This window comes from Orycteropus afer, unplaced genomic scaffold (genome assembly GCF_000298275.1).
Source record: "Orycteropus afer afer isolate SDZICR_OR568_19922 unplaced genomic scaffold, OryAfe1.0 scaffold00048, whole genome shotgun sequence".
Classification (NCBI taxonomy): domain Eukaryota; kingdom Metazoa; phylum Chordata; class Mammalia; order Tubulidentata; family Orycteropodidae; genus Orycteropus; species Orycteropus afer.
The window spans coordinates 10,974,118-10,986,408 of NW_006921635.1; the positions used below are offsets into that span (position 1 = coordinate 10,974,118).

Here is a 12,291-nt window from a genome sequence, read left to right on the forward strand (position 1 = left end):
ACTCTCTAGTCTTCCCCTACCCTGCCCCCACTGCACCCTAAACTGTCCAATCTTCCTCCACCCCACCCCCAACTCTCCAATCTCCCCCAATCCTGTCCTCATTACACCCCAACTCTCCAATATTACCCCACCCCACCCCTATTGTACCCCATACTCTCTAGTCTTCCCCCACCCCACCACCACTGCACCTCAAACTCTCCAATCTCCTTCCAGCCCGCCCCCACAGCATCCCCAACTCTCCAGTCTTCCCCGACCCTGCCCTTATTGTACTAACTCTCCAATCTTCCCCTGCCCCACCCCCACTGCACCCTAAACTCTCCAGTCTTCCCCGACCCCACCCCCACTGCACCCCAAATTTCCAATCCTTCCCCCGGGCCGCCCCCACTGCACCCTAGACACACCAGCCACAAAGCCCGGGCCACCTCCAAGCCTCTGTCCTTGCCCCACTTCCGCCCAGGCACCCTGCCCCCTTCTCCCCACATGGAAGCTCCTTCTCTCCATTCAGGTCTCAGCCCAAATGAGGTCTCCTTGACCTCCCAACCCACAGTGCTTCTCCTTCAAACATGCCGCCCGCACCCCACACCACACCGTGTACAATGAACTTGCTTACAGAGCCTGGCTCCACCCACCGCGGTCCGGCAACAGCAGCAGAGCGGACGCCTCATGAGGAGCGAAGGGGACCTCGCCTGGCTCACTCACCCCAGGAACCTCAAGGCCAGAACCCTGCCACGGAAGGTCCCCACGTCTGCCTGTCCTGTCAGCCGCCTCTGGCTGGCCCGGCTCCTGGTGACCCTGGCACAACAGGACAAACCGCCACCCAGCCACTGTGACGCTGCACTGGTCTGGGGAAGTAGGTTGCCAGGCCTTTCTGCTTGGTCTGTCTAGATCTGGAAGTCCCACTGAAACCTGTTCAGCCTCTAGCGACAGACAGTGGTGCCTGTGCCTGAGGCGTACTGGCCAGCATTCAAACCTGGGTCTCCCACACGGAAGGCGAAAATTCTACCACTGAATCACCACTGTCCGCACACAAGGACTGCTTCGGTATTCAACACCCTGGGAAGAGAATCCTGGAACACTGTTCACATACTAGTGCGCACTAATAAACCTGAGACATTCAGAAGCACCTGCTTGCCTCAGGGACACTGGAAATTTCCACACCAAATTGGGTCTTCCTCGCACCTGCCCAACACTCTCACCTCGACAGACGTGAGAGCCCCAGCCACCTCACGCTGGATTTTTCTTTGAGTTTTACAAGCAGCTTCAGGTTTAACTTCTTAAGTAATTGTGCATCATCCCAGCGGAGGCTTGAAAATGAGGCCTTATTAACTCCACTGACAGGGAACAGCCTGCTGGCTGGGCAGGGCGGGCCTCAGCGCCTCTCGGCTGTGGGTGCTTGTAACTGAGTGTCAACTTTCAGCTATCTGACAGTCTAAAAGCAAAGTGAGGAGGCTCCGTTACATTCTAGAGGAAAGACGTCCTTGCGTCCTTGCGGGGCTCTGGGCTGTGTCTCCGCAGTCTGCCGGCTCTGCTGTGTGACCTTCACTCTTTTGCCTCCGTTTCTTAATCTGTAAAATGGGACTAACAGAAGGTTCTTGAGGCCAGGCAGGCAAGCTCACTCCAGGGCCTGGCACATGTTAGGCCTTGGCACGTGGTGGCTTGGGCTCCCGCTGATGCCTGTGACCGTGTGCTCACTTCTAACACAACAAGCGATAATAACCACCCAGGGAAGAACCAGGACCTGGAGTGACTTTTTGCTGACGCCCTGCAAATGCCGTCAGGATGTCACCATTCCCTCTGATGGCAGCCAACAAGGAACACAGCGTCCTTTCCCATCCCCATGTATGCCCGTGGCTGCATTTGCTGCAGGAATGTCTTCGACAGTTTGACAAACCTGAGAGTGTCTGCAAAGCATCTCAGAGCTCCTAACGCCCTGCACACGCATGCTTGAGGCATTCCATGACGTCACGGGTGATGCAGGCCTGCCAGGGTGCTACCAGGAAGTCAGAAGTGGCTTTTAAGATATTTGCCAGTTAAGGGGTCCAACAAAAGAAAGAAAAAGTGCAAGAAGGCATTACCACATTTTCTTTGCTACCCAGAATTGGTGGTGGTGGTGGTGGTGTCACCTAGCAACTGTCAAGTTGGCCTCCAACCCACAGCCCACGGTGACCCCACACAACGGAGCAAAATGCTGCCAGGTCTCGTGCCAGCCCCGCGATCAGTGGCCAAACAGATCACTGTGACCCACAGGGCTGTCACTGGCTGATTCTCAGAAGGAGATTGCCAGGCCTTTCCTCCTAGTCTTAGCGTGGGGCTCTGCCAAAACTGGTTCAGCAGCCCAGCAACCCGTGAGCCTCACTGACAGACGGGTGGGGGCCGTGCGTGAGGTGCACTGGCCAGGAAGCGACCCCAGGTCTCTTTGGAAGGTGCAGATCCTGCCACCGAACCACCCCTGCTCTCATCTCAAATCAGCTCCTTTCAATCTGTCTGCTTAGGGTGTAGGTTCCTGAGGACAGGGAACGGTGTCTGCATATACAGTGGGCGCTCCAGCCACGGGTGAACGCCTTCTACCCCAGCATTTCACCTCGGGGCTGCAGAACCTGGGGCTCTGTGTCAGGGTGGGTCCAGGTTTTGAAGCACATACAATTTGGGGGTCCCTCTGGTAGAAAAGGAACCCAACATTCTGAACAAAAAAACAGAGCTAGGACTGGGCCTTGCCAGGCAAGTGTGGGCCCTGAAGCCTCAGCTAAGAAACTCAAGGCAAATCACCCCTCAGACATTTTCCAAAAATAAAGGGGACCAGACCAAACGGGGAAGCTAAAGCAGCGGTAAAACAAAGCTTAAACCAATCTCAGTCGCATTTGACTTTGCGGGCTTTTTAAAAGCTAGATTCCACTTACGGAGCCCTGGTGGCACAGTGGTTAAGGACTGGGCTAGTAACTGAAAGGTCGGCAGTGAGAACCTGCCATTCAGGAGACAGACGGACAGCCTCGTAAACCCTATGGGGCGGTTCTACTCTGACCGACGGGAGCTTGGAGTCAGAACTGACTCGACATCAACAGGTTTGGTTTTGGGGTTTGACGGCACAATGGTTAAGTGTCGGCTGCTAATGAAAAGCTCCGCAGTTTGAACCCACCAGTGGCTCTGGCGCTCCATTCCCATAAAGATTACAGTCGTGGAAACCCTATGGGGCAGTTCAGTTCTGTCCTTTAGAGTCACTGTGAGTCAGAATCGACTCCACAGCAGCGGGTTTGGTTTGTGCTTTGCTTCTGTAAGATTAAAAACCAAATCAAATTCACTGCCATTGAGTCAGATCCAACTCATAGTGACCCCTCCTTGGGTTTCCGAGGTGGCATCACTACAGAAGTAGATTGCCCCATCTTCCTTCCGAGGAGTGGCTGCTGGGTTTGAACCACCAGCCTTAGCCACTATGCCACCAGAGCTCTATCCTGGGAAACCCTATGAGGCAGTTCTATTGTCACAAAGGGTCACCATGAGTTGGAATGGACTTGACAACACCCAACAAGAGAATCAAGTTATAAAACCAAAAATTCAAATCTTTAAACCTTAAAATGCAACTTACACATCTTCCCAGTCTCTATATACAGCCTGCAGGTTTGAACGGTTCTTTTTAAGGGCCTCCTGCACCCCAGGTATTCGAACGTCACCTTGTGGGGTCCTGATAAGCCCCTGGGCACTATGGCTCAAGGAGGGCAGTTGCGTTGCACTCCCACACCGATCACAGACAGGGCATGGGGCCTCACTGGAGGAAGCCTTTCCCATGGGACTGGAGCTTCCCCACAGCAAGCCGGCTTTCTTAAAGGAGCCTTGAAACACTGAAGAAACGAGTCCTTCCCACACCCGGAGATCCCAGCACAGCCCAGCGTCCCTGGACAGCGTCCTGGATGTGCCCAGGGTTCAGAGAGGTTAATGGCCTGGCCTGGAGTCACACAGGAAGCTCCTAGCAGATGGGGATGGCCTTGGAGACCAGATCCCAGTCCAGAAATGGTAGCCCTTTTGCCTCAGGAAGACAGGCAGGAAAGCCCAGGGGACCACAACCAGCTGCTGATTCACCCATCTCTGGCCCTCAGGGTGGGAGATTAGGCAAAGCAGTTCTAGGGGCTGGCAGGAGGTCCTTCCTGCAGGCCTGTTTGCATAAGAGACTGTGGTCAGCACCTCCTTCCTGCAGGCCTAGCGAGCTGTCACTCGCTGCAGCTGATACCACCTCCATCACAGACTTCAAGGCAGAGCTGGGAGCTAAGGCTGCAGGGCTGGTATTTGCAATGCCCCCTCCCCCACACACATCCTGAACATTAAAGGTGGAGAGCCTTCAGATTGCAGAGCAGGGACCCTGAGGTCCTCCAAGGACATGGTCGCCTCTGCTTCCAGATAGCGAGATCTCAGCATCAAAGAAGCAAGAGGCCTGGAGCTGCAGCATTGAGTTCAAATCCAAGCTCCTCTCCTTATTAGCTGTGTGACCCGGGACCAAGTACACGGCCTCTCTGAGCCTTAATTCCCTATCAGTGAAACAGAAGTGTTCCTTCCTCAGGGATTCCGTAATAGTTCCTAGCAATAAACAGGTGCTATTTTACAACACAAAGAGCTCTGGTGGCATAGTGCCTAAGGCATCTGACCGCTAACCAGAAGGCTGGTGGTTCAAACCCACCAGCCACTCCATGGAAGGAAGACTGGGCAAACTACTTCCATAAAGATTCACCACCTTGGAAACCCAGTAGGGGGTTGCTGAGTTGAAATGGTTTGGTTTTTCAGTTTGGTATTTTACGACATACATCAAAACATTATCATTATTATTATACTATTATGTTAAAGATGTTTTAGCATATCTGGAAGTGTCTCTTAAACTTTTTTATTTTAATTTTTTTTAACGCATAGGAAGGTACTCTGCACACAGTCCCTGGATTCTGAGCTCTGTTCCTAAGTTTGTCTTTAAGTGGAATTTGTATTAAGTTGGAACAGTTCAGCCTGGTTGTGTCTAATGTCAGTTAGACTGGTGTGTATCGTGGGAGAGACACCCGAGGCCAGGTGGAGAGAAGCCGGGTGGTGCAGGACTCCCTGATTAGTGGGGTGAGGAAGAGGGGTGTCTGCTGAGCTGCTCCAGGGAGTTCACCATCTTGGGGCCTCCTGTTCACAGTGCCACCCACAGAATCACTGACACTTGGTACTTGTTGGAAATGCAGAGAGCCTGGCCCCACCCCAGAGCTGCTGTTTTAACAAGACTCCCAGGCAATCGATGAGGCACATTCAAGTTCCGTAAATGCTCAGTAAGTCCTCACTGAGGCCCCGGATGGAGTCAGAGGCTCAGATGCTGGCACCCGAGAGTGGGCGAGAGAGGCCCATGGGGCCTCACAGCACCTGCTCTCCCTCCCCCGGGCTAGACACCCAGGTCTGGGGCATTCCCAGAAAGTGCCCTCTCCACCTGGCCTACTGAGTGATGGACCGCCAGCCCCATTCACCCAACCCCTACCCTACACCCAGCTCACTCGCCCTGTGCATGTCTGCTCACTTTAATCTGCAGCTCAAATCCTGACAGTAGGTACGACCATACCCACTTCACAAAGCAAAGAGGCTCAGAGAAGCAAAGCCAGTGCCCTAAAGTCACACAGCCTGTGCACAGCGGATTGGAATTCAGTTTGCCTCCAAATCTGAATTTTGCCACTGCCTCCCTCAAGTCGAAAGAGTTAAACAGATGTGGGATTTGACTTCAGGTTTCTCCTCCAAGGTTGGATCTGACCCCAGACCAGCAACAAGGAGAACTGCAAGGCAGCTTCTTACAGGGCTGGGGGCACAGCCGGCAAATTATCTTGAGGAGAAAGGGTTTCCTGCCTTCACCCTCCCCCACCCCGGGACTGTGAGCTCCAAGGCAGCGGTTGGTCAGTACCAGCATGCAACACAGCGCAGGGCTCCTCAACGAGGCTCCACCCCCTCGCACTCTAGGAAAACAATTTGCATTTACAACCCTTGTCACTGTGATTGGCTGATACTTAGGCACGTGACTGTATCAGAGCCAATGAGAGGCTTTTGCTAAGTACATTCTCTCCTTGCCTAGGTTTAGTGGGTGAGCTGCACAGAGTTTGTTAAAAGGTGTAAATTCTGCCTTGAATTCCACCTTGGATAAAATTAAATTGAGAACAGAGGCCCCAAGAACCTTGAGACCATCAAAATCTGAGCTCTTCACACTGATGCTCTGAGAACACAACGCACTGGGTTAACAATATGCTTTTGTTTAAACAGCAAGCGAGCCCTGATATATACATGCCAGTTACCGTGAAACCTGAATTTGTTTACGAAGAAGAAGAAAGCTTTCCTGGACCACGAAAAGCTTTATTTGCAAGGACTACCCACCCGTCGGCTTTACACCTTGAATGGTGATGACAGAAAACTGCCTGTGAGGAGGCCTGTGGAGAAATCGTTCCACCTCACGTGGGACACTGCCTGCGCTCAGTCTTAAGCTTCCTCACCACCTGGTGACGAGCCACTTACTGACCTGGACTTCTCTAATCTAGTCCTAAGTAACTAACTCAAGCAGCATGGAAGATGAACACTCTGAGAGAAAGGAAAATAATTCAAAGGATTCTAGCTTATGAAGAGGGAACCTAACTCCTTCTAAGGGTCAACTTTAAACACACAGAGTGGGAGACCTGCTGCCCGTGACAGGAACCCAAGGCTGCCGTCCATGGACCATCTTGTCTGAGGATGGAATGGTTACTGGAGACAGCAGAGGTAAGAGGCAGACCACTGAGACGATGTCTGAGTCCCTCCAATCCATCTCTGTGTGCCCAGCAGCAGGCACGCACCTGGCCCCTGGCAGGTATTCACTGTGCATCTCCGATTCCATGCAGTGCCCAGGAGCCGTACATCCCGTCTGAGGAACCGTGGGCCATGTGGCAGGAAGGGCAGCTCTTCCTTTGCCCCCGCTGTAATTTTTCTAGTCCCAACAGAAACAGATGTATCTCTTTTCCTACTACCTGAGAACATCTTGTTGTCAGAAGAGCAAGAAGAATTAAAACAACCGCACATTCTGAAAGGTTCATGGGTGGTGCGAATGGCTGGTGCTCATCTGCTCATCTAAAGGTTGGTGGTTTGAACCCACTCAGCGGCCCCGTGGAAGCGAGGCCTGGAGATCTGCTTTTGTAAGACGGCTGCCAAGAAGACGCTCTGCAGCCTTCTGGCACACGGGGTCACTGTGAGCTGGAACCAACTCCATGGCACCAGCCTGGGTTATCTTACAGGTTATGAACCAGCAACTGCTCTGGTGGCTACATGGTTTTGTGTGGGTATGACTACCCCAAATCCACCCATCAACAATCATGTTGTTGCTATTGTTGTTATGTGCTGTCGAATCGGATCCGACTCATAACAACCCCTCCTTGGGTTTCTGAGGCAGTATCACTACGGAAGTAGGATTGCCCAACCTTCCTTTGGAGGACTGGCTGGCGGGTTTGAACCACCAGCCTTCTGGTGAGCAGTCAAGTGCCTTAGGCACTATGCTACCAGAGATCCTATCAACAGTCACAGCAGCTTGAAACACAACTGCCCCAAACAGGAAGCAGCCAAGATGTCCTTTCAAGAGGTAAATGGATAAACAAACTGTGGTATATCCATACAATGGAGCATTACTCAGCAATCAACATAAATAAGCTTCAAGCCACAGAAAGGGCAGAACCTTACATCCATGTTGCTGAAAGAAAGAAATCAGTCTGCAAAGGCTACACCCTTCCAACTCAATGACATTCTGGAAAGGGCAAAGGTATGGAGACATTAAAAAGATGAGTGGTTCCCGGGGGCTGACGGTGGAGGAGGAGAGAGGCCTGACTAGGTGGAGCAGAGGGCGTCATGAGGGCAGTGAAACTATGCTGCATGATACTGTCATGTGGACCCGTGACATCATGTGGTTGTCCAACTCCATAAACGGATGCAATGCAAAGAACCCTAGTGTAAACCATGGATGGCAGTTAATAACGTATCAGCATTGGCTCTCCCACTGTGGCAAGGCATCACACTGCTGCTGCACCACGTTAGTAACGGGAAACAGGCCACGGAAACTCCGTGCACTTTGTTTTTCTGAAAACCTAAAACTGCTGTAAAAAATTGAACTAACAACCACCACCACCACTACCGAAAACTACAGGTTTGTCCCAGGAAACAGGGCAACCCAGGGGTTTTTCCAGAGCTCCCCGACCTCCAAATAACCAAACCACACCCCTTGCCTTTGAGTTGATCCCGACTCACAGCAACCCTGTAGGACAGAGGAGAGCTGCCTCTGGCGTTTCCAGGGCTACAAATCTGTATGAAAGCAGACTGCCACGCCTTGGACGTGCAGAGCAGCTGGTGGGTTCGAACCACTGACTTTTGGATGAGCTGTAGAGAATTTAATCATGGTGCCACCAGGGCTCCTCCCTCATCCTCAGAGAAAGAGAAATCCACAAGGGTCTTGGATCCACCCAAAGCCCAAACCCAGTGGCAGATCTTACCGAATGGTGGGCTGGTCTCCACTCAGCTGCTTAAACCGCCGATGGAGCTGCTCAATCTGGTCCGAAGAGACTGAAGATGGAAAAAAGGAAACCGTCAGGGATCCTGAACTTGGAGCTCCCAGAGGGAGACTGGAAGTACTCTCCTGGCCCTCCCTCTTCCCCCAACCCTGCCTTCAAGAATTCTCAGGTCGTCACCCACGTGACACAGCAGGACTCCGGATGGAAACGCTAAGGGAGGCTTCTGATTCTTTCTGGCAGCTCAGGGTTATTGGTCCCAGCGCCCTTAACAATAACACAACGGTTACTGATGACAGCAGCCCCTGAGACAGGACCTGTGAGGACCAGGCTCTTCTCTCAACCTTTCTCCTCCCCGTCTACTTAAGACTGTCTTGCATCTGCTTGTCTGACTTTCCCCTCTCCCGCTTCTAAAGGTGGATTTGTTTCCAGCGGAGGAAGAGGATTTGTACAGACACAGATTACGACATGGATGAGTGAAAACCAAAAATACCAAACTCACTGAAACCGAGCTGATTCCAAGTCATAACAACCCTAACAGGACAGAGTACAACGGCCCCCAGAGTGTTTCCAATGCTGTCACAATTTTAATCGAGGCAGACTGCCTCATATCTCCTCTGGAGCAGCTGGTGGAGAAGAACTCCCGACCTTCTGGTTAGCAGCCAAATGCTTTAACCATCGTACAACCACAAGGGGGAGGAGAGTAGCTCCAGCTGGTGTTGGGAGTGATACGGGAGGCGTGTTCTGAGAACACACGGAGAATCTCACAAGGAAGTGGTAGGAAAAGAAATAGAATTTTCTGATCATTGTTGCTATGGACGATGCATTTAGCTCTGGTGGCATAGCGGGTAAGGCACCTGACTGCTAACTGGTAGGTCAGCGGTTCAAACCCACCACCTGCTCCGTGGAAAGATGACTGGGTGGTCTACTTCCGTAAAGACTGACAGCCTGGGAAACCCAATGGGGGCTGTTATGAGTCAGAAATTACTCAATGGCAATGACTTTGGTTTTGGAGTTTTTCTGACAGACTTAGAAAACCTAAGTGTAGGAGTCTTTGTTTTTTATTCTTATTTTTGGCTGTTGGGCCATGTTTCTTCCACAGAGCCACTTCAAGACTGGACCTTGTGGATTCTAGCTATCATAAGGGTTGCATACACACGTGAATGGGTATTTTATGAAAAAGCACCATGCTGAGTACTTAACATGCACCTGGTCCCTTAACCCTCCTAACAGCCCCGTGGGTGAGCAGATATAGTAAAGCTGCAAAAGCCAGAGCCTGTGTAAGGAGGAAGCCCGTCAGAGAAGGCAGACTCAAATCTTTTCCACTAACAGAGAGGACAGAAAAGTGGTGAGACTGCACCCTGTCAAGGGCAGACAGCTCCCGAGATCCAGAAAAACAAGACAGTCTCATTGAGTTCTGGCTCTCACAGGCTTTACTGTGCTATTATCTCTGTTTTATAGGTTTAAAAAATGCAACCCAGAAAGGAAAGTCACTTCCTTAAGAGGACATACACCCAGTAATAGGATTGTTGGCTCAAATGGTTATTTCTGTTTTCAATTTTGCAAGGAGGCACCATACCATTCTCCACAGTGGTTGTACCATTTTACGGTCCTACTGGCAGTGGATGAGAGTTTCAAACCCTCCACACCCTCGCCAGCATTTGCTGTCTTCTGTCTTGTTGAACTTTGTTGTTATTGCTGGGGTGAGATGACACATGTGTATTTGTGTGTGTGACAAAACTGTCCCTATATACAACAGAGTTAATAGGGAGCAAAGGTATGTTAACTTCTTAGCCACAATCACAAACCTTGAGGGAGTGAGTTGCTGGGCCTGTGGGCTCAGGACCATGATCACAGGGGATGTAAAGCTCCATTGGCATAGAATAGTTCACGTAAGTACTGTTCTACATCCTACTTTGGTGAGCAGCGACTGGGGTCTGGAAAGTCTGAGAACAGCCATCTAAGATGCAACCACTGCCTCTCTTCATTTGGAGCAGAGAAGATGGAGAAAATCAAAGACACATGGAAACAATTAGTCCAAGGGCCTAGCAGACCATGTGATCCTCAGCCAATACGACCATGAGACCAGAAGCACTAGATGGTGCCCAGCTACCACTGTCAACCACTCAGAGGGGGATCGGTGCAGGAGATTCTGGGTACAGTGGGAGAACAATGTGGAACAAAACTCAAAATCATAAAAAAGACCAGGATTACTGGGCAGATAGAGCCTGGTGAGACCCCTGAGACTATGGCCACTAGTCACCCTTCCGGTCTGAAACTGAACTCACTCCCACGGCTCAACTTCAGCCACACGCTAGGCCCACAAGGTAAACAGTTACACCAGGGTGACACTATACTCATCAGAAAAACCACCCACAGGAGATAAGAAGATAAGCATTTGTATAGGAATAAGGCTCAGAAGGCAGAAATACATAGGAAAGAGGAACACAGGGACAAAGTTGGAAAAGAGCTGTTACATTGTGGGCACTGCAACCAATACCACTAAACAAAAGTTTCCAAAAAATTGAAAAAAAAAAAAAAGCACACAGGTAGGCAGTAGTAGGACTCAATCCCCATGCCTGTCTGACTCCAAAGCCCGCCCTTAACGGTGACACGATGCTGCCTATTCGTCCCGGACTTCTCAGGGTTCCACATCTTTAGGTCTGACTCCTGCAAGACTGTGTGTAGCCCAAACAAAATTTCCCAAAACAGCGGCCGAGCTGGCAACCTGCTGTGTCCTGCCCAACCTCTCGGCATCTCCCAGCCTCAGGCAGCTGCTCTCCTCTGGTTCTAGAGACAGCCGACTTCCGGGATCAATTGGTCCCCTCACTCTTGTTTTTCATTGGTCTGTTTTTGTCTCAGGCTCAAGCTGTAATCTCTTCAGGAATCCACAGCTCCCACCCAGGCTTCTCTAATCCAAAACCCACTGCCACTGAGTCAATTCCGCCTTAGCACAACCCTGTAGGACACAGTAGAATGGCCCCAGAGGGTTTCCAAGCCTGTTCAACACTTAACCCCTGTGCTACCAGGGCTCCTTCCAGGCCTCCCTAGCAGCTAGGATATATGCATTATGGCTGCTGACCTGGCCAGTGGCTCCCAGAACCATGTCCATGCATCTCTTCCTCATGACACCCTAGAAAGGAACAGGACATTGAGTCCCACGTTCAGAAGTAGACACTGACACTAGGAAGGGTTAGGGGCAATTACAGCCCTTCTGGTAGAAGATAGGGCTGTGTGTGTCTCATGAATGTCAGCCCCACTACCTATCTGTCAGTCTGTTGCACTGGGATGGCCTGTGTGAGGCTGCAAGCTATACCACCCATATTTCAAACAGCAGGAGGGTCACCCATGGTGGAAAGATTTCAGCAAAGCTTCCAAGGTAAGGCAGACTGTCAAGAAAGGCCTGGCAAGACTTCTAAAAAAACAGCCAACGAAAACCATATGGATCCCAACAGAATCCGACTTGGGTCACTTGCTTCGGACACATCATCAGAAAGGATCAATTGCTGGAGGAGTGTATGATACAGGCCTTCAAACATCCCCAAATGGCCCCTGCACTACCATCCTAAAGGCTGTACTCCCTCCCCTTGGCTTCGCTTCTGTGTACATTTTGGACGCAGCTGAGCTTGTAGCCGCTGGCGCCAGCACCTTATCAGGCAGGAACATCTACTTGTTATCACCAGTGTAAAGAGACCTATTGTCAGCTGGAACATCTTGCAATACCTCCAGAGGGGAGCTGGCCACCTGCATGGGCTGCTAGCCACACTAGCGTGGCTTGTCATGCAAA

At 51.2% G+C, this 12,291-nt stretch overlaps 1 protein-coding gene across 1 annotated transcript in view; it reads right to left on the reverse strand.

Moving 5' to 3' along the window:
* The window catches only part of TESC (tescalcin), a 74,226-nt gene that overhangs the window by 25,393 nt on the left and 36,542 nt on the right, over positions 1-12,291 (reverse strand). Inside the window, exon 2 of the mRNA XM_042780612.1 lies at positions 8,490-8,559. Coding sequence (XP_042636546.1) covers positions 8,490-8,559 — 70 coding nt within the window. The remainder of the gene's footprint in view (positions 1-8,489; positions 8,560-12,291) is intronic.